We start from the raw sequence: 20957 nt of genomic DNA, 5'->3' as shown, positions 1-20957 counted from the left end.
GTCAATTCAACAAGGTTGAGAAGCCATTGCACATATTTATTGTAGTTTTGTATTCCCTTTAACCAACATCAGTTATTAAGATTTAGACACCATCACAGTCATTCCCAAGAACAGAGAGATTTACTGTGCAACAACAGGCGATATTAAGGTATTCACTAGTGCAGCTCGATCTTCTTTTGAAACTATTCAAGTTTTACTGATGTTTCTTGGTTTTTCACTTATTGATTACATTTTGCTTATTGATTACAGATAGAAGATATTTACACAACACCTGCTCATAAGAACTAGGATCCTGGCTGGCCCAGGTGGCAGATGATTGCGGTGTCTTCTCTCTTGTCGTCCCAATCCCCTTCCCTTTGGGACAATTGCCAAGCCTGCTGTTCTTCCAGTAGCCTTGAGAATTGTTCCAAGAGGAGTGGAGATCTAGCATCACCTCTGCAAATATTCCTGGATATTCAGGTGAGTGGCTGGAGTCTCATCTGACACACAGCATGGTGCGTACATATCTGCATTCAAAGTGCTCCACCACCCAGGTCCCACTCGCTCATAGCAATGCATGGCCTTGGAATCGCGGTAGCTACCACCTGGTACCAGCGGTGTGTCACCGCCATGGCCCGACACAACATTGAGGGACTGATAGGCATATACAACAGGCTAATGGCGGTTGGCATCCTCCGCCACCCAGGTCCCGGTCATCATATCAATGCATGGCCTCGGAATCGTGGTAGCTACCGCCTGGTACCAGCGGTGTGCCACCGCCATGGACCATAACCTTATAGCCAATGGGAACCGCAATCGCGGTAGCCTGATACAATTTTAAAAATCGTGGTAGGCGTGCTGCCACCGTTAGGGAGGGCATTTGATGTATTTGAAAGATGCACCACCGCAGTAGCACATGCCTGTCCGCTGTGTGTGTCACCGCCATTGACTATGCCCTCATAGCCAATGGGAACCGCAAACGCGGTAGCCAAATGCAATTTTGAAAATCACGGTAGGCGTTCTTCGCCACCGCAGGCCGGTCATTGGATGTATGTGAAAAAGGCAGACCAGGAACACCAATTGCAGCAGCTTAGAACCACTGAAACGACCCTAGGGGCTATATATGTGTGTGAGGATGCCACACATTTACACAGCTCACAGAGCCTGCTGCCTGAGACCCCTCTCCTTCTGCTACCTCCAGGGACTGCTGCCTGAAACCCCTCACCTTCTGCTGCCTCCAGGGACTGCTGCCTGAGACCCCTCATCTCCTGCTGCCTCCAGGGACTTCTGCCTGAAACCCCTCACCACCAACTGCTGCTGCTTTTGTCCCATGCCCACAGTGATGGCGAGGACTGAGAAGATCGTGCCACTCCCTTCACCAGCAAGGAGCCGGAGGTCCTTGTGGATGAGGTGCTCACCCACTATCCAAGGCTTTATGGTGTGCCAAATGTTGTGGTAAGTTTCTCAGAGTGGGAGTGAGAGTGCAGGGGGGGGCACACATGAAGTTGATCTGCTGTAGTATGTGCGTGAGAGGGTGGGATTGTGTCATGCACTGCCTAGCATCCTGTTTCCAGGGGGAAGGGGTGTCTAGCCTATTCCACACGTTTACCTGCCTGCACATCCAGATTTGAGGGACATGTGATGTCTTATTAGTCGTACAGTGAGGCAGCAAGATTGCAATGCAAGAGTCAGGACAGTGTATGACAGTCTGGATGTCTGTGTGTGTCCCTAATGTCCTTCACAGGCCCATCTGTGGCCTTAGCTAGGGTTGCTGTCCAGAGGGTAGAGATGGAATTGTGTCTGACTCAATATGTGCCTCATCTCTAGTTCTGCAATATGCTCAGGATCTTAATCCCCCAGGGTGACAGTCTTGTTGATCATTCCCCTGTTACACTGTATATTCAAACATTATTGTGCCCAGACCCTTCCATTCCCACCAGCATATGCACATACTTGCATGTCTTGGCACTCTTAGTGTTTCCAAATTGTGCCTTCATGCCACATTTCAGATGCCCCACGTTGGACCGCTGTGTGACCCCACCTGGCCTGCACATTCATCCCCAAACTGAGAGGGACACATCACTGAATGTACAGTGTCAAATTTGTGCTTTTCCTCTACACTCTCCATCAATTAGCCATTACAGCCATGTAGATTGCACACGACAGGCATTGTGAAGAGGGGTTGCGTTTGTGAGCTCATATCCCTCAATATGACTTCCATGACACAGTGGGCCAGTATGAGGGCAAATGCATTGAGGGCTGCGCAGTGTTGGACACAATGAGTCTTAAAAATAATACATCAGGCAATATCCTGCATGGCTATGAGATGGGCATGTACTGTGTCCCCCCTCATACCTTCATGCATTAATGAGTGTTTCACACATGATGATGTTCGATTTTCGCAAACTTATTGTCTCTGCTATAGTAATGTCTGAAGTTGGGATGAGTCATTGTCATGCTCCTGTCCTGGGATATCGTGGTATGTTACTCTGATTATTTCATCCTCTTGTCTCCCATGCCTGCAGCTCAAAGTCAACCAGCGTTAGACCATGTGGCGGGCCATTGCATGCAAATTTTAGGCCCTGGGTGTCTCGAAATGACGGCGCACCCACTGTCACAAGAGGTGGGATGACATCTGCTGGCTGAGCAGGAACGTGGCCGAGATGACACTGGGTCTGATCCCTCGGACGGGCAGGATGGCGAGGCGCAGCATGACACACCACTCATGGCAAGCATTTTAGCTGTGACGCAGCCGGAACTGGATGCACGTCTGAAAGGGCATCAGCAGCAAGCTGGGGGTGAGTATTCTGGGAGTGTGACTTTGGATGTTAAGTGGCATGCCTGGGCCAGTGCAGGGCTCTGATGTTGCTAGTGTGATGAAATGACCTGTAAGTGTCTGCAGTGTTGGGTGCAGTTGTCATGCCTTTACCCTACATGTACTCTCCCATCTAATTGGTGTAATGGCCCGTGGCTTGGCATTTGTAGTTGTGGCCTATGGTATTATCTTCATTAGGGTAGTCAGGGACATCCCATGGCATGGTCCGACAGAGTTCTGCATCTCAGTGTGCCATCATCAATGTGTGCATTGCCTGACGTCAGATTTGTGCATACTACACATCTGACACCAATGTGCAAGTGCAGTTGTGCCTCAAGAAACAACATGGTGGATGGCATGTGCTCATGGCCATTCTGGGCTGATATGTTGGAGTCTGTCTCTGTGTTGGCCACTTCTGCTGGCTCAAGATGTGACAGTGGCAACATATTGGGAGGGGAATGTTTCCCCCCTCAGGGCCCTCGTTGGGCACAGAGAAATCTGTGTGTCTGGTTACATGGAGCCACCAACAGGCTATTTGGCTGAGTGTTCATTACATGGGTGATTTATGCCAAGTTTGCATGATGCCACTGTAATTTCGATTTATGTTTTGAGGTTGCACAATGTTACTGCCCATGGTGTTGCTTTGCATGCAGATATTTGTAATGTAGATGCCAATGTACTGATCCTACCTCTCTCTCTCTCTCTCATGCAGCATCTCACATTGGCACGGAAGGACAGGGGACGGACACCAGTGGAGAGCCATCAAGCACAACTGCTGCACATGAGTATAGTGACACAAATGTCACCAACACATCAGAGGGGGACAGAAGTCTTCTAGGGGACTCGCAGCCAGAGACACAGACCTCTACATCATCTGATGACGGTGGTGACGCATCTATGTTGTCCGGCACAGGGAACGGTGACTCTGCCTTCTCGTCCACCAAACAGCGTCCAGTGCCCACCCTCCCAGCTACTTCCACTGTTGCTGCCCGTGTTCGCACCACAAAAAAGGGAAGAGTGCCCTGCCCCTGTCCCCCCTGCTGCCTTCAGTGTAGTCTGTGGACCTTTTGCGCCAGCTGTGTGTGGGGCAGACAGCTCTCCTCAATGCCTTCTTTGACCACTATAAAAAATTGGCACAGGTGGTGGCTTACATGGAGGGCGTTCATTCAGACGTGGGTGGGCTACACCGGACTGTACAGTCTCTGATCTCTGTGGTGACAACAGCCATTCATAGTCCAGCTCCAGTCCCTAGGTTCACCACCCTGCCAGTGGCAACATCTGAAGATAGTGACCACATACCCCAGACATCAAGGGAAAGATACAGCACACGCAGCACATGCCTGCAGCAGCTGCCCAAGCAGTCCAGGGTGCAGACACAATCCCCACAGAAAGCTAAACCCACCCCACAGCGCAGAGGCAAAAGCCCTTCATGCACCACCCAGGTCAAGGAAGCCAAGAAGCAGGCCTCAGGCTCACATGCCTCAGAGGCATCCCCAGCCAAGGACTCATCTGTCCCAAAAGTGTCTAGCTAAGATACGCAGACAATTTCCCTGCCCACTGACAAACAGGTGCCTGGTAAGACTCCACGTAAAAAGAGCTCCAAGGCAGGTTCGCCCACAACATCGACTCCCATCCAGAGCCCTGTGAAGCTGGGAAAGGAGGCCACTGTAGGGGGGACACCTGGTAAACAGGGGATGCAGGTGCAGAGGCAATCCTGGCCCAAGCGCCCCGCAGAATCCAGCACGTCCCCAGTGGGAGGGCCACCATCTGCACATGACCCTGCTTGTGTGGTGAGTGTGCCTGTTATGTAACCACCACTTGGCATTAATCCCAAGACAGGGAAGCCATTTTGAATCCCCAAGAAGTGGAAGGGCACCCCTCCAGATTCTTCCACACACACTGTGTCTCAGGGCAGCATGAGTCCACCTCCACGTGCCGCCACCACCCCACCTGGTCCTAGTAACCTTTTTAGGACCCCAAGGACAGTATTTTAAACCTCACACAACACACTAGCACAGCACACTCACCTTTAAAAAAAAACAGCTCCGCAGTAGCCTGGCATCGCAGCACACCTGAGGCGCACTCGGTGTCTCGGGTGGGGCCAGATGATGAAGCATGCCACCAACTAGGTTGGTGGGTGAAGGCCTTCATAAAAAAAAAATAGTTTCCCATGCAGACACATAGTACGCAAACACTATCTCAACATCTAGTTCTCTTTGTTTATTCATTATACTCCAGGGGAAACGAACTAGCTATTCTAGTTCCTCTCTCTCTTCATTGATTACAAGGCATGTGAGGACCAATGTGCCACTGATGATATTTGACCAATTGGTTGTAAGTGATATTCTTTTTTTGTTTTGCAGACATGTTTGCTCATTTGCAGTTCTGCTGTTTGTGCTGCATAGTCCTCTAGTCATGGTGTCACCTGGGAGTTCCAGACCGGTGCATGTGTGTGTGTGTTGTATTGGCTGTATGTGTGTTGGCTGTGGTACTGCTTCACTTTCTGAGTGTGATGTTGTGTCAGTGCTGTGCTGATTGGTGGTGTGTGTGTTCATGTTGTGTGAGTCTTATCTGTGTGGTGCTGGTATGTGTGTTGTGCACACACTGCTTGTCGTGCATGCAGTGCTGTGAGTGTATGTTGCCTTGTCCTTGCCTGGTGTGCACTCCCTGATGTCTTGCTGTGTTGGGCAATGTGAGGTATTGGCATGTGCATCTGTTGTTTGTTTGATGTGAATGTGTGCAGTGTTTGGTCTGTCTTATCTCTTGCAGCTGGCAGATGCTCTGTGTGTGATGTTCTACTAACATGTCAGGGTGTGTGTTCTATTTTTGTGTTGTGATTCATCCAGATGTGTGCTTCAAGTGTGGTGTGCATTACTTGTGTGTCTGTCACATGCACTTAGGGCTATTCTTGTTCCTGAACTTGTTTTGTGTGCATACTGGGCTTTTCTCCTATCATGTGTGGGCTGTTATTTGTCAGGATTGTGCATGTGCATGCAGGTGGAACACTATGACACCATGTTGGCTTGCTGTGTGGTGTGGTATGTCTGTCTGTGTTTCATTGTAGGGACATTGTTCCCATTTTCTGTCAATGTTTGTTTTGAGATGATGCACATTTTGTCTGTGTTAGGGTCTGTTGTCTGTGCAGTTTTGCTGAGTGATGATGTGGAGTTCTCCTGTTCTGTCTGTCCTCCCATTGCCTTACTACATTTTTGCTGCACAGGTCAGGTCTAGGTCTTGTTGTACTCCTGTGTGTGTTGTTCTTGATGTTGGTAGATGGCTGTTGTTTGGGCATTGGTTCAGGCGTCCTTGACTGTGTGCGATGTTTGGGTATGCTCCCCAGGGGGTGTGCTTGTCTGGGAATGTGTAGACTGGACATTATTGGCACCCTTCTGTGTGTTTGACACTGGTGATGTGTGATGCATGTGTGGGTGGGGGGTATGTGTGGAGGATGCTACTTGTGTTAGACAGTTATGGAGTTTGTAAATGGGCCCTGTGTGTGGTGCTGCTGAGCCACACCTATCAAGTAGTTGGATGCAGCTGTGTGGCTGTTGTTTGTTTGTCTTCAGAGACTTCCTTTCATTCCTGAGCCTATACATGGTTTGACTTGCTGTCTCCCTAAGTTGCTGCAAACGGGGTAGCTGTGGTTTGATTTCACTCACTGTAGCAGGCATGTGTGCTTTGTTGCGGTTAGGGTGTTGTCATGTGTTCATTGTCTTGCATGTGGTGTACAATTGCTTAGTGGTTGGCTCATTGGCCTTCCATTGGTGTGCACATCACTTTTGCTTTCCTATTTGTTGTCCTACATTGCTGGTGACTTGTGATCTGTGTATGTGGCTGTGTGTCAGTGTGGGGTATGTCTGTGTGACTCGACAGGCTGTGTGACTTGACAGGCCAGTTGAGTGTTTGGTTCTATTCTGTATGGGTGTGGATTTTGTGCTTGGACTCAGTTCTGTTGCCATGTGTGTAGTGTAGGTGTGGTGTGAGGGTTGCCCTGACCATTTGTTTCTGTGCTGTGTGTTCCTCTGCAGCCCTGCCTGCTGAGGCTGCCTCCCTAGTTGTTTGGAGTGTGTGGTGCTGGGTGTGGATTCATTTGGGTGGTTGTTGTACATGGGGTGGCACAGGTGAGGCACATGGCATGTCCCTTCAGGGTGGGGGCCTGGTGTGTGAAGGTGTGGCCCTGTGATCTTTGTGCACTGCCCAGGCCTGGCGCAGGCCCTGCCTTCCTGCATTCAGCGCATGTTTTCTTGCAGCTTCACCGCTGCAGTGACGTGACTGGGATATTATAGCAATATTTTTGGATAGATGGGTAACCTGGATGCAGAGGGCTGATTTTGTGACAGTTGGGACATGTGTGGATGCACTTGTCGATGTGTCCCTGTCTCCACCAGGAGGTGTGGTGGGGACATGGACCCTATCTCAGCTCTGGAGTTGTGTGGTGTGTTTGTGGGCGGAGTGGTGTCATTGCATACCTGCAGCGGCATCCGCGACAGTCCGTGACTTGCTGGTAGTGTATCACGTACAGCACAGGGAAAATGTGTAAGGCTGGGTCCATTGCGGTTGGGACCAGGTGGCAGGGACCGTGAATCTGGTAGCGCTCGCTCCGCTGTGGTGTTTTCGCTGTCTCTGGTTGGGCAGTTTCTCCACTGCGGTGCGGCATGCTATTTGGGGCATCCTGATTCGTACGGCGGTCGGGACGTCATTCCGCACGGCGGTGATTGTCCATTGGCTCCCACCACCGTGGTGGCGGGCGCTTTTAGTTGGAGGTTTTTGCCCATTGTAATATAGCGGGCGTGAGGACCGCTAGTCGGGGGAGGAAAATTGCATTTTCCCGCACCGCCAGCACCGCGGTGGTGCCTCCGCAGGCCATCCTATTAGGCTCCTAAATTATTAATTAATAAAATAATAAATTAATGAATTTCAATTAAATTACTTCCCACCCTATTCCCCTATAAACCCACAACCCACTATGGAATGATTTTATGCAAAAATTAATTACCATAAAATTCAAACACACATTTCAAAATATATACATACTTAACAGAAATACTAACATACAAAACACACAAAAAAACGATATTATTAACAATATTTTGACAATCAATATTACTAACTTCGATATTGTTAAAATCGATATTTCTTACCTGTATGTTGATATTCTTAACCATCATATTTTTGTAAGTCGATACCCTGTCCACTCGACATTAAAAACTCAATATTTTCTCCATTCGCTATTTTTAATTCGATATTATGACTAGTTACCATTCACAGAGTGTATTTTGCAGAAAACAATAATGGAGAAATAGATTATGCCACTCTGTGGGAAGCAGCAAATGCAGTAATTTAGGAAAGAACTAATAACCCATATGGCTAAATTTGAATGCTTAGCCAAATGGAAAAATGAGAGTTATCTTACGTTAAAGAATTTGTTAAGTGCTTGACTGACCCAGTACTGGGGCGTCCCAGCGCTAGTCTCAGAAGAACCAGCTGCAGAAAGGAAAACAAATAGGAAGGGCCACAATTGCTTTAAACAGAAAACAACAGGTCTTCAGGGCTTGTTAGTTAGACAGCTCCAACAAGCTGAATCCCGCCACAAACAGGATGGCTCACTGCACACACTACAAGAGTTGTGAAAATTAGGGGAAATTGGAACACTTTTGCATGAGGTATGCAACAAAAAAAATGTATATATTGAAAAAACATATTATGTTTTATATTGAATAAACCTATTATGTAAAAGGAGACAAGGCAGATAGGATTTTGACATCATAAATAAGTCCAGAAAAAATGAAAAAACACAAAAGAGAAATAATTGATGAAGTGGGCAATTCTCACACAACCACTCCAGAGATCTTGAAAACATTTAATGGATTCTATTCCTCCTTTTTCAGAGGCCAGTCCCTGCATCCAAATAAACTTGATGATTACCTTAAAGATTATTTTGCTCCTGATCTACAGGCTGATCTAATCCCAATGGAGGAGGAACTCATAAAAGATGCTCCACTACAATTAAAGTAAATTGGGAATATTCTCCAACTGTCACAATAACATGGGGAACACAGCATGGGGGCCCCCTCTTACCCTTGATGTCCGTGCTTTCAATGGAGTCTCTAATTCAACGCATCTCTCGTGATTCAAATATCTTGGACATCATGAGAGGATACACTGAGAACCAACTGGTGATTTTTGCTGACAACGTCTTATGTTTTATAACTAACCCTGAATAGTCTCTAAGAGACCTGCAAAGTAAGTGAACTAGACCAATTTGCAAAAGTCTCAGGGTTCACAATGAATTACTTTAAGTCTCGGGGACTAAGAATAGTGGACCTCCATTAAAGAGCCGACCATTTACTTACTCAAGCAGGCTTCAGGTGGACTAAAAACCCCATCGGGCATTTGGGTATCTAACTCCCTTTAACAGAGGCCATTTATGAAAGTCATTTTCCTATCCTACTTCAAGCATTATACAAAGACATGTACCATTAGGGAAGGATAGAAATCTCCTGGCTGGGAACCACTACAAGTTATAAAATTAACTTCATACCCAATCTTCTATATGTGACCCAGACACTACCTCTTAAATTCTCAAAAGCCTTAAAAAAATATTCTGTATTGTACTACAGCTGAGGGGGCCCGGGATTCCCAGACAAATTTCTTTATACAACCAGCACAAATCCATTCAGTTCTCGATAGGGATTCATAACCCAGAGAACAAACTTTGGGTTCAAGTAGAACAGGTCTTTTCCAAGGTTCCTTTCCTATACTTGTTACGGCGTCCTCCAAGTATTAGACCCTAAACCCACACTTCACTGCAATTTAAACTAAACCTCATAAATTATAGGCAACAAATAGCAAGAAAAAAGGGTGTTGCTTCCTACCTATAACTTGCACAGTCCCTCAGGTCTCAATGAGCTTGGATGTCCCAATAAGAATAAGGCTCGGTCGATGCTCTTAGGTGACTTCGTTGAAAATAGAGACAATCTATCAAGGGAGGCAATTAGGTGAAAACTAGGCCTGACTCAGAGACGTATATCCTCCTTTCCAAGTATAATACTAGGTAGCAAATCCGACATTTAGGAATCGGCTCTGAAAACCCCCCAAACATATCTGGAATCCCTGTTCCCAACAGAATAAGACAGAAAGGTATTACATGGCTGCATCAATACATTCAGGAACATAAGATTATAAACCAAACACAAATTGAATTGGGAGACATATTTAGAGGCAGAGAACCTTGAGGATACTTGGTGAACAATCTGGGAAAGACAGCCAAATGATCTACATGTACAAAGCGTAAAGAAAACACCAACTCATTTTTAACTAGGTTCTATGGCTACTCAAAATGTTGAAGGCAATTGTTCGGGGAACAGGCACTGGAAAGGGTGGAGAGAGCGGCACTTTACCTCATGTATTTACGTTCTGACATAATGGTTCAACATTTTGTCCAACATCAGACTTTTAACAGAAAACTAATTGCCCCTTCAACTACTAATTATATTGTTTGGAGATCCAGGTGAAAATAACATATACGTTTTGACAACTCTGATGGGGCGATTAGTCTCACAACTTACTGCTGGTGGCCAGGATATTCCCAGCCCAGTTGTAGAAACAACAGACAGCTTCCCCGATCACTCTGTGATGGGAAAGGTATGGTACATTTCTGAAATGGAAAAAGTGTCAGCTAATAGACTTGAAAGGGTATACAAATTTGAAAGAGTATTGCTCCTGTTTGTCACCTGCATGAAAAGAACTCACGTGTTAGGGGGAGACCGTGCTGTAATGTCCTAAATACAGCACTGTTCCCACTTAGGTGCAATGTCTCCCTCAAAAGATAGTGTTGATAATGCTCCCAATCCCCAAGGGATGGAGGGCCATATGATCATCCAGTCTAAATTCATGTTCGTAGAGATTGTTATTTTTCCCACTTTGCCTATTTACAAATACTATCAAATGAAGGGAATGACCTGTCCAGTGTATTATATATAACTGAAATGTTTTAAGAATAATTAGCAATATCCGCACTTTTAAAAATGTAAAAAACTTTGTTTTTTTAAAGAAATTATTTTTTAAGATCCATTAAAGCACACGGACTGGTGAAAAATACAGAAAAATCAGGAAAGGCAAAAGAAATATGAGAAATGAAGAACAAACCATAATAACACTGAGTTGGATAATACCACATATTACTTATACACAAGAAACAATTGTTTCTGAGGGTTGAACTTCATATATAATAAGGGGTATTATTAAAGGGGCCACCTGTTGTAGAAGGAAAATAAGTTCTTTTTACCCTGCTGTGGTAACTTAACTCACATGCAAGACACACCAGTAAAGATTTAAAGATGATTTATTTCAACAGGCTAGAACAGAACACAACTTCCCCGAGTGATCGTCGTAAAAACAGCCTCAACTAAACTGGAATCCGGAACTCACACCAATCAACCTGAACCATGATTCTAAAAAGAATACATGAGTTAAAAAGGCAATACACATATTTTAAATAGGCAATGCCAAACTTAACCACACATAACACACCTGCCCCTCTTTAACAAACCTTCCCATGACACTTCTAACAGAATACAGGATCTTCCATTGCACCTATACACATGGAGATCCTTAAGATAAGATAAAAAAATCCTTTAAATACCTGGGAATGCCAATCGTTCTCCCAGGTTTGTTCAATCGCAACTCAGGATCATTTGTGGATGAACAAACTGACGATGATCCTTCCAAGAGCAACATAAATGTCAACCACAGATGTGGCATCCCTTTTCCATTTGGACTCTCATTCATGTAATGTAGAGGGCATAACCTGTGCTTCCCACCCAATCCCATTTCTACTTCAATTTGTAGCATTATCCATTACCAATTTGATGTTGCTGTCAAGTCCTTTTCCCAACCACCAATCATAAGCTGCAGTGGCTTTAGTTGCAGCTGCTTTGGAGAATTGACTGGGCAATGCAATGTACGCAACCTCCTAATCAAAGCTGCATTTCTTTTGCTTCTCCATTTCCTAATTTCCACCGAAATAGCATGCTTATGCACCTACACAACTGATGTGGTTCAGCAAAATTCCGATGTACCTTTCCCTGCCCCCAGAGACCTATTGACTGTCACCATATCTCCAACCTAAATACACACCTTTCGCTTTTTTGTTTCGTCATACCTAGTTCTGCTTCTAGCTCGCACCAACTCCAGCCTGCATCGTACTTCATCCAAATTGGAAGCACTGCCATCTATTTGCTTACTGTTCAAAACCCACATTGGACACAATTCATTGGAGGAATGCCTTCCCTTCAGCAGCACATATGAAACCACACCCACAGTGGAGTGGGGAGTGTTATGATAATCCTACCACCTCTTACCCATCTCCTCAAAAACTTCCAACCCACAAGCCAAAGCCAACTGGATACCATGTGGTTTACTCTCTCTACTATGCCATTCCACTGCATGGCGTACGAGGCTACTGACATATACTTAATACCGTGCAAAACGAAGAACATTTTCATGCACGCCAGTTTAAATTGTACACCATTGTCAGATGCTAAATACTTGGGAATCCCTTCCTTCTGAAACAAAGCTATTAGGAAATCTATGATGGCCATAGTGTTGAGTTCTCTCATGATTTTGTTCTCAACACACTTGCACTCCACACAACATGCTATATACGCTTCAATTTCGGTATCTGTACCTGGCCACCAGTTGTACTCAGAAAGTCTTTTTTTAGTGCTTGTCATTGCTGCATGTGCCTTATAAGCTAATTTTATCAAACTCAATTTCACCTCTGCCAGAGGAATCAAACAGTTCCCTCTAAAAAACAAATTCCCTTCAATAGTCAATTCCGTCTTCAATCCTGACGTAATTCTTCACTTCACTCACCAGATTACCTTCTCTGTGCCAGCATCCTGACAGATACTTCTTCAATGTTTTCAGGCAATATCTCGTTCTGAGCAACTAGACCACTCATTATCAAAAATCACACCTTCTGCTAGGACAATTGCATCACATCCACACACTCCACCTCATCCATACTACAACCTATTACGGGGGAATCTAACAGACACCTGGAAAGAAAATCTGCCCTGATATTCTTCCCAACTGGTATGTGCTTAACCTGAAAATTGAATTTGCACATTTTTGACAAAAGCCTGACCAGTCTGCGGCTTGCTTCGCTGAAGCTCTTTTCATTAGCCAAGTAAACACAGGGCTTATGATCAGTCACCAAAGAAAATGTTCTCCCCCACAAATAAGTGGCAAAGTGGTTGGTTGCCCAAACGCACACCAGTATGTGTCTCTTTCTCGACCGTGCTGTAATTTCTTTCGGAATGAAAGAGCGACCTTGTTGCAAATGCAATTGTGTACTCTTTGCCCCCCATCCATATCATTAAGAACAGTTCCCCAACCCTCTGCACTAGCATCAACAGTGACCGTGGAAGCATGATCATCTCTAAAGGCATGGAGATCTGGAGCATTTGTAATACGACCTTTCAAATTTTCAAAGGACAAATTCTCTTCATCTCCCTCACTGTTATGTATTTCCACTTCTTAACAGTTTCCTCAATGGCTCAGTTTGCAGTGCACAGCCGTCAACAAAACGGGAATAATACTCACAAAACTAAAGGAAAGATCGTAACTGATTCTTATCCCTGGGAGGTGTGCAATTCTTTATAGTCTCCAGCAAACAATTTTGGCTTAATTCCTTCTGCTGAAATATGATGCTCCAGATATTCAACGTCTCTCACCAAAACATTTGTACTTCCTCACGGTAAAACCTCTGTCTAGCAATACACTCAGTACCTTCTCTAAAACAAGCAAATGTTCCTGTTCATACTCAGTGAAGATAGGAATGTCATCTTGATAGGCTAACACACACCACATGTTGCCAAACAAATTGTACATCAGTTTCAGGAAGACTGACTCCGTTAATGCAAATCGAAATGGCATGCAAAGGAATCTGAATGTACCAAATGATGCGCTGTAAGTGGAGAGAGATCTATGTATCAAGCCTTTTGAGATTCGCAAAGGCCAGAATTCTGGAAATTTCGGCATTTGCGAATCGCAAAACGCTTTTGTGCATTTTTTGAAATCTATCAAACAATTGCAAAATAAGGAATCGCAAAAATTTGCGATTCCTTATTTTGCTTAAGCATTAAGGAATCGCAAATTTTGCGATTCCTTAAATGCGATGTATGTTGATTTTAGAAATTGCGAATTTGGGTTAAGAAATCGCAAATTACCACCAACTTGTAGTTGGTGGTAATTTGCGATTTCGTTTAAAAATGCCCTATATGGCATTTGTGAAGGTGGCATGTGACGCACATACATGCCCATAGGGCATGTATGGGCGCCATATGCACACACATGTAAATTTCAGGGGTGCAGCAGGGTATCTTTGAGACACCCCTGCACCCTTGAAATAATTCTCAATTTGCGATTAGCAAATTGCGATTCGCAAATTTAGAATTATTTCACAATCATTCCTATGGGCCTCCTGGCCCATAGGAATGCTTGGGAAATTATTCCTTAATTGCGAATTCACAAATTAAAATAAGGAATACTAAGAAATCGCTAAAAAATAGCGATTTTCTACATACATTCCATTTTGCGATTTCTAAATAGCGATTCTTTAAAAAAGCGCTATTTAGAAATTGCAAAATGGAATCTTGATACATCTACCCCCTTGAGTCTTCACTGAGTACCATTTGGTGGTAGGCTGATCTCAAACCTAGAGTGGAAAATACCCTTGTGCCTTACCCAACATTTCATTGATATTTGAGAGGGGAATACAGTCTACTAGGATGTTCTTGTTCAAGGACCTGAGATGGACACCCAATCTCGACTCCCCTGTTCTCCTCTATGCTACTATTATTAGAAAAAATCCACTGAGAGGATTCAACAGGTTATATAACCCCTTCTATGCATAACACGTCTAAGTGCTCCCTCAACTCCCTCAGGTGCTTAATGGTACTTTCCTGATTTTATGTACTACAGGAATGACCTGACCTTTTTAAATTATCTTGTGTTCAAAACCTTTCTCAGTACCAAGCCTGTCTTCAAACAGAGCCCTGTGGAGTTCCCACAATATGATGTACCTGGTCTGAACACAATCCTGAACAACCCTTGGTCCCGCCACCCCAAAATTCTGTAACCTCTCTTAGCTACATATACCTTAGTGAAAATCTCTCTATCTTTGTACACAACCTTCTCTTGAAAGTAACTCAACATATCGATTGAGAAACCTCCATATGCAATTATGCGAATGCCACGAGGGGATAGGTCAATAGGACTCCACTCCCTAGAGTGCAAATCATAAGTTACAAAGGTTACAGGTGACCCAGAATCCACAGTGACTTCAAATTGTATCTCGCCTATTTTTATAGTGCATACTGGATTGCCTCCGATACCATCTTAATAGATAATACTACCCCACCTGCAGTGCCTAAATCATTTTCATTTGCCACTCCTGAAAATATATTTTGTTCATTAATTATTGCTACCTTTTGTGATGTTTTGCATACTTCTGTGATGTGGCCGACCATTTTGCATTTTAGGCAACTTTTACCTATGGCATGATAACCCTTGCATTACCTAAATGGGCCTTGGACCTCCATGTAAAACACATACCATTAGTAATAGCACCACTTTTATCACATTTTCACTCATCAACAAGTGATGAACCATCAGGTTTAGTTTTGGACAAAACAGCGTTTACAGTATAAAAAATATTTGTTTGCTGTTTTATATAGCACGAAGGAATATGAGCGCTTTACATGAGCGCCAGTTGCATTACAGACGGACAAATTCATTTTATTTTTAGGCACAGGGAGATTAAGTGATTTACCCAGAATCACAGAATGTTTGAGCCTCCCGCCAAACTGGAACCTGGTTCCCCAGCTTCAAAGTTGGCCGCTCTAGCTGTTACACCACATCCTCACCCCAGTAATGTGTTTAAACTTCCCTAATTCTTTGGAAGACATGATGGATGTTTCAATGCCCCTAGCAATTTCCAGAATTTCAACAAGGCTAGGGTTTTGACAGTATAATTTATCTTGCATTCTCCTATTGAAACACTTAACTACTTACCAGTCAAGTAAATACTGGTCTTGATTTCCATCAAGGCGTCAGAAATCATTTGAGCTTCTGCATCAAAACAAATATACAGGATGACTTGTTTTCGGATAGGTTCAACACTGATACCAGTCACAATTAGACTACTTTCAAATGTTTTGAACCTTTGTTTCCATTTCATATTCTGTAATCCAGGTTCGGGAAAAAAGGAGACTGTTACATCTGCCCACTGCATGGTATTCTAATTAGCAAGTAAACAGAGTAAAAGCTGAGGATAATTCAACCGTTAATGGTTCTCTTCACTAGTACATAGGACTGATTCTTCCAATGAGCTTCACTGTGACAACAGCCAATTAAAATGCAGCAGATTAACTAACCAATGAGCAGAGCACAGAGAAACGTAGAGGAGACTTGAGCTTCAATGCCATGTGGACCAAAGGAGTGAAAATTAGAGATACCTGGTATTCTTAGTACACACACAGGACAGGCCCTTATGCGTTCGAATGTATAGCATTCAGATGTATCAATCAATCAATCAGGGGGTTTGTATAGCGCGCTACTCACCCGTGAGGGTAGCAAGGCGCTAGGGGGGGTAGCGGCTCCGGACCAGTCAAAGAGCCAGGACTTCAGGTCCTTCCTGAACATGCGCAGGTTCGGGGAGCGTCTGATGTTCACAGAGAGCTGGTTCCAGGTCTTGGCCGCGATGTAGGAGAAAGCTCTCCCGCTGGTTCTGTTTCTGCAGATGCGGGGGTCCTCTGCCAGGGCATGGTCGGCGGAGCGGAGGTTCCTCTTGGGTAAGTGGAAGGATACACTCTTGTTGAGGTATTTGGGTCCGATGTTGTCGAGGGATTTGTAGGCATGGGTGAGGAGTTTGAAGGTGATCCTCTTCTCTTCTTGATGGGAGCCAGTGGAGGCCTCGTAGGTGGACGAGTCTGGCTGCAGTGTCCTGGATGGTCTGCAACCTGTGCAGAAGAGTCTTGTTGATTCCGGCGTAGAGGGCGTTGCCGTAGTCCAGTCTGCTGGTGATGAGTGTGTGGGTGACGGTCTTTCTGCAGCCTGGGGGGATCCACTTGAAGGTCTTAAGGAGGGTGCGAAGGCAGTTAAAGCTAGTGGAGGTGACTGCGTTGATCTGACGGTTCATGGAGAGGGAGGAGTCAAGGATGATGCCAAGGTTCCGGGAGTGGTCAGTAGGGGTGGATGGGCTCCTGAGGATGGAGGGCCACCAGGTGTTGTTCCCGGCAGAGCTGCAGGGTCCGAGGATGAGGACCTCGGTCTTCTCTGAGTTTAGCGTCAGGCAGCTGTCCTTTCTCCAACCTGCCACGTCATTCATACCTTACTGGAAACATAGTCTGGTGTCCTTGGGATTCTTAGTGAGTGAGAGGATGAACTGGGTGTCGTCGGCATAGGATACGATGCTGCGCCCATGTTGTCTGACGAAGGCAGCGAGGGGGGCCATGTAGATGTTGAAGAACGTGGGGCTAAGTGATGATCCATGGTTTACTCCGCAGTTGATTTCTGTGGGCGTGGAAAGGAAGGGAGGGAGTCAAATCCTCTGGGTTCTGCTGGAGAGGAAGGATTAGATCCAGTCGAGGGCAGCTCCTCGTATTGCCACGTCGTGGAGTCTAGCTGCGAGCGTGCAATGTGAGACGGTGTCGAATGTTGCAGAGAGGTCCAGAAGGATGAGGGCCGTGGTGTGTCCTTGATCGAGTAGCATGTGGATGTTGTCAGTGGCGGCAAGGAGGGCGGTCTCGGTGCTGTGGTTGCTAGGGAATCCAGACTTGTAGGCATCCAGGATGGAGTTCTCTTCTATGAAGGCATTCAGCTGTGTGTTTACGAATCTCTCAGTGACTTTGGCTGTGAAGGGGAGGAGAGAGATGGGCCAGTAGTTTTTCAGGTCCGTTGGTTCGGTCGATGGTTTCTTGAGGAGGGGTTTTACTTCCACCCGTCTCCAGTCGTCTGGGCAGATGCCTGATGTGAGAGAGGCTTTGATGGTGCATCCTAATTCAGTGCAATGACGGTGGCTGCTCTGTGGAATATGTGTGGTGGGCAGGGGTCTGCTGGGGCTCCTGAGTTGGTTTTCTTCATGGCCACTGTGTTAAGTTCCACGGTAGCGGACTCCCAGGACGTGATGGTCGGCTTGGCGGTGGTGCTGGTCGTTGGTTTGCTGAAATTGCTGTAGATGGCCTTGATCTTCAGGTGGAGGTAGGAGCTGAGTTTGTCGCAGAGTTCCTGGGATGGTGTGACGTCCGTGGATTCTGACATCATACCGTATAAGGCATGAACACTGCACAACGCAATATGACGCAACAGTAATCACCACCTCTGCGGGAAGAGCTCAATGTTGGTTAGGGCGCTGTTCTCAGAGTTGGGATCACTCCATCCTCGTTGCCAATTCATGTGGTAGCATAACTCACATGGAAGACATGCCAGTAAAGGCTTATATATGTTTTATTACAACAGAGAAGAACAGCACACGACGTTCCAAAGTGATTGTACCAGAACCAGCCTCAACTGAACTGGAACTCACACCAAGCGACGCCTAAACCAAGACTCTCAAAAGAATACACATGTTAAAGAGGTAATACATATACCATGCATCAAATAGGCGATGCCTAACTTAACAGTACATAACCCCCTCCCTGCATTGCAAGCAATCCCCAACAAGATGTGTTTTAGAATGTTGCTTTGTTTGATAACGTCTGCATGGGTTTTGAGATGTACTGTAACATCATTCACCGAAAGGCCCCTTAAAACACGAAAACAAAAAATGTAAACATATTAAGTAACTGAGTTCAGTAGTCTTAAAAAAGCAGGAGCATTTCTTCGTCACATAACAGCCACTAGGTGACAGCATTCGCAGCTACGAAAATGAGCAGTTTAGTGTAAATGCTGGCGAGGCGAAGGGAAGTAATGCTCTTTGAGGAGGTTACCCACCACACGGATTTAATCTACTGAACTTTGATGCACCTTTAAAGTTCTGAAAAGCACTCACATATAGTAAAGCGGGTCCAATAATCATTAGGAGCCGCTCCGTTCAGCCAACATGTGATCCTGTCTGAGTGGTTAAAACTTTCTGAACTTATGAAAGGGCTCCGAGTACTTGAAGAGCTAAAAAATAACAGGAGACCCTAAGCCCTCCAAAAATATGTGTCCTCTGAAAACCCAGAGAGCACAAAGGTACAAGTTATGCCTTCAAGGGCCCTCATTATGGGTACTACAGGGCCCTCATTATGGTTCTACAGCGTGCGAGAGAGCCCTATTCAGCTCGGCCTCGCAGCGGCTCTCATTCACTTCTCCAGAAAATGAAATGAAACAAGTATTTGCAATGCAATAGGACTCGCATTTACGCGAGATCTATTGAAGTGGAAACGGGAGTGCGGACGGGCGGAAAGGCACGAACAGGAATGGAGGGGGGTGAGAAGTCACGGACTGCGGGAGGGGGCGGGGGGAGACAGGGAAGAAAATTGTGTTTGGAGCAAAGGGGCCAGTAACCATGGAAGGATACAAATGAGGACATGGCTGCCATGAGAAGGGACTAACAAGCCTAAAACCAATCGGAAGGCAGCATTTAGGACCTAAGCCAATGAAAAAGATGGGTGGAGAGTGGGCGGAGCTTCCACAAAGCTTCCACACTATACTGAATACTGCTTTCTAGCAAAGCAAGCTGCGCAGGTGCTGCAACGCTAGACTCAACCTAAACAGGGTTTCTGTCTATGTGAAATCATTTTATATAGACATCCTGGAAATATATCCTAAATTCTACCCTGCAGGGTTTAGGATGAGCTCAATTGCTTCAAATGTTATAATAGACAGAACCATATTTAAAAATGGAATAACAACACTCAAAAACAATTTCAAATGAATCGCTCAGAAATGTAGATCCAGTAGTACGCACTGTTGGCTCTCCATTTTCTTGATTGGGTTGTGTTTGGAATGTCTTAGTCAGATCTTTTTATTATGTGACATAAACATTGTGTATTAAATATCGTTTACGAAAATACTTTCCCTTTGTGTGTAGATTTTCTATACCATCCCTTTCTGTGTAGAGTTTCTATAATATTCCTTTGTGTGTAGAGTTCCTATTAACCCCAATGAGGCAAAATCTTTGTAAATGATATATAGGTCATGATATTTGTCTGACGATAGGCGTACTATGATAATGTGGCGTTACCCCAGTTTGTACAGTATGCAGTCTCCCTTGGTGTGTTCTGCTAATCCCATGATTTGATTAATAGTTCATGCTTGTTTCCTAGTTAAATTCCTTCTGAAGTCTGATTGTGTTCTGTGTTTTTATATCGAAAAATAAATAAAAGCATTTGAACAAAGAAAAGCACACCTGTCTCTCTGTAAGCCATAGTTTGACTGATCAAAGCACTTATTCAGGCGCCTCTCTATCAGCCACCATTCCACGGAGCTAGGCAAAGACAGCCGGATCCATGTCTTAAAACGGGAAAAGTTCATCAAGTCAAAAGGGTAGCCGCCTTCCTCGATACGGCTCAGGACCCAGGCTCCTCTCTTGCTGCTAAGAAACACCTGGAAAACAAACAAACAGATCAATAACCATCTTTGTGTCTCTTTTGTATTGGGCCCTTAGCGAATACAGGCGATCAAAGAGTCTGAACAAACATTCATTAAATTATTACTTAACACCCAGTTGAATTTCATTTAGATTTATTTTAAAATGTAGTTGCTCGTTTTGTAAGTGAAGGTGTGATGTGCACTGTGTGTGCCAGGAATAGTAATGCAAAGGTGCGCGGAGATGGGAACTCAGGCCTGCAGTGTAGGGCCTGCATGCAGTTTGCTAAGTTAGCATGTTGTCCTGACAAGTGTAACCACTTGTCAGGCCTTACTTTCCCTTTTGCGTACACAGTGGGCATCCCTGTGGTAGGTCTCGGGTAACCCCTGGGCAGGGTGCAGTGTAAGTAAAAGGCAGGACATATACTGAGGTGTGTGCTATGTCCTGACAGTGAAAAACACTCCATTTCATTTTTCACTGGTGAAAGGCCATCCTGCCCATAGGACAGAATGGGGGAGGCTGGGTATTGTGTTTTGGTAGCCTAGATTCCCATAAGTTTAAAATGGAGAGCTGAAGTTTAGT

General features: G+C 45.1%; 1 protein-coding gene across 1 annotated transcript in view; it reads right to left on the bottom strand.

Moving 5' to 3' along the window:
- The window catches only part of LOC144754771 (flavin-containing monooxygenase 1-like), a 531164-nt gene that overhangs the window by 145036 nt on the left and 365171 nt on the right, over window positions 1-20957 (bottom strand). The window contains exon 5 of the mRNA XM_078642974.1: window positions 20196-20392. Within this exon, the coding sequence (XP_078499100.1) occupies window positions 20196-20392 (197 nt within the window). The remainder of the gene's footprint in view (window positions 1-20195; window positions 20393-20957) is intronic.

This window comes from Lissotriton helveticus, chromosome 1_1 (genome assembly GCF_964261635.1).
Source record: "Lissotriton helveticus chromosome 1_1, aLisHel1.1, whole genome shotgun sequence".
Taxonomy (NCBI): domain Eukaryota; kingdom Metazoa; phylum Chordata; class Amphibia; order Caudata; family Salamandridae; genus Lissotriton; species Lissotriton helveticus.
Note: the sequence above shows the minus strand (reverse complement) of the source record. Positions and strands in the feature narration are given on the sequence as shown.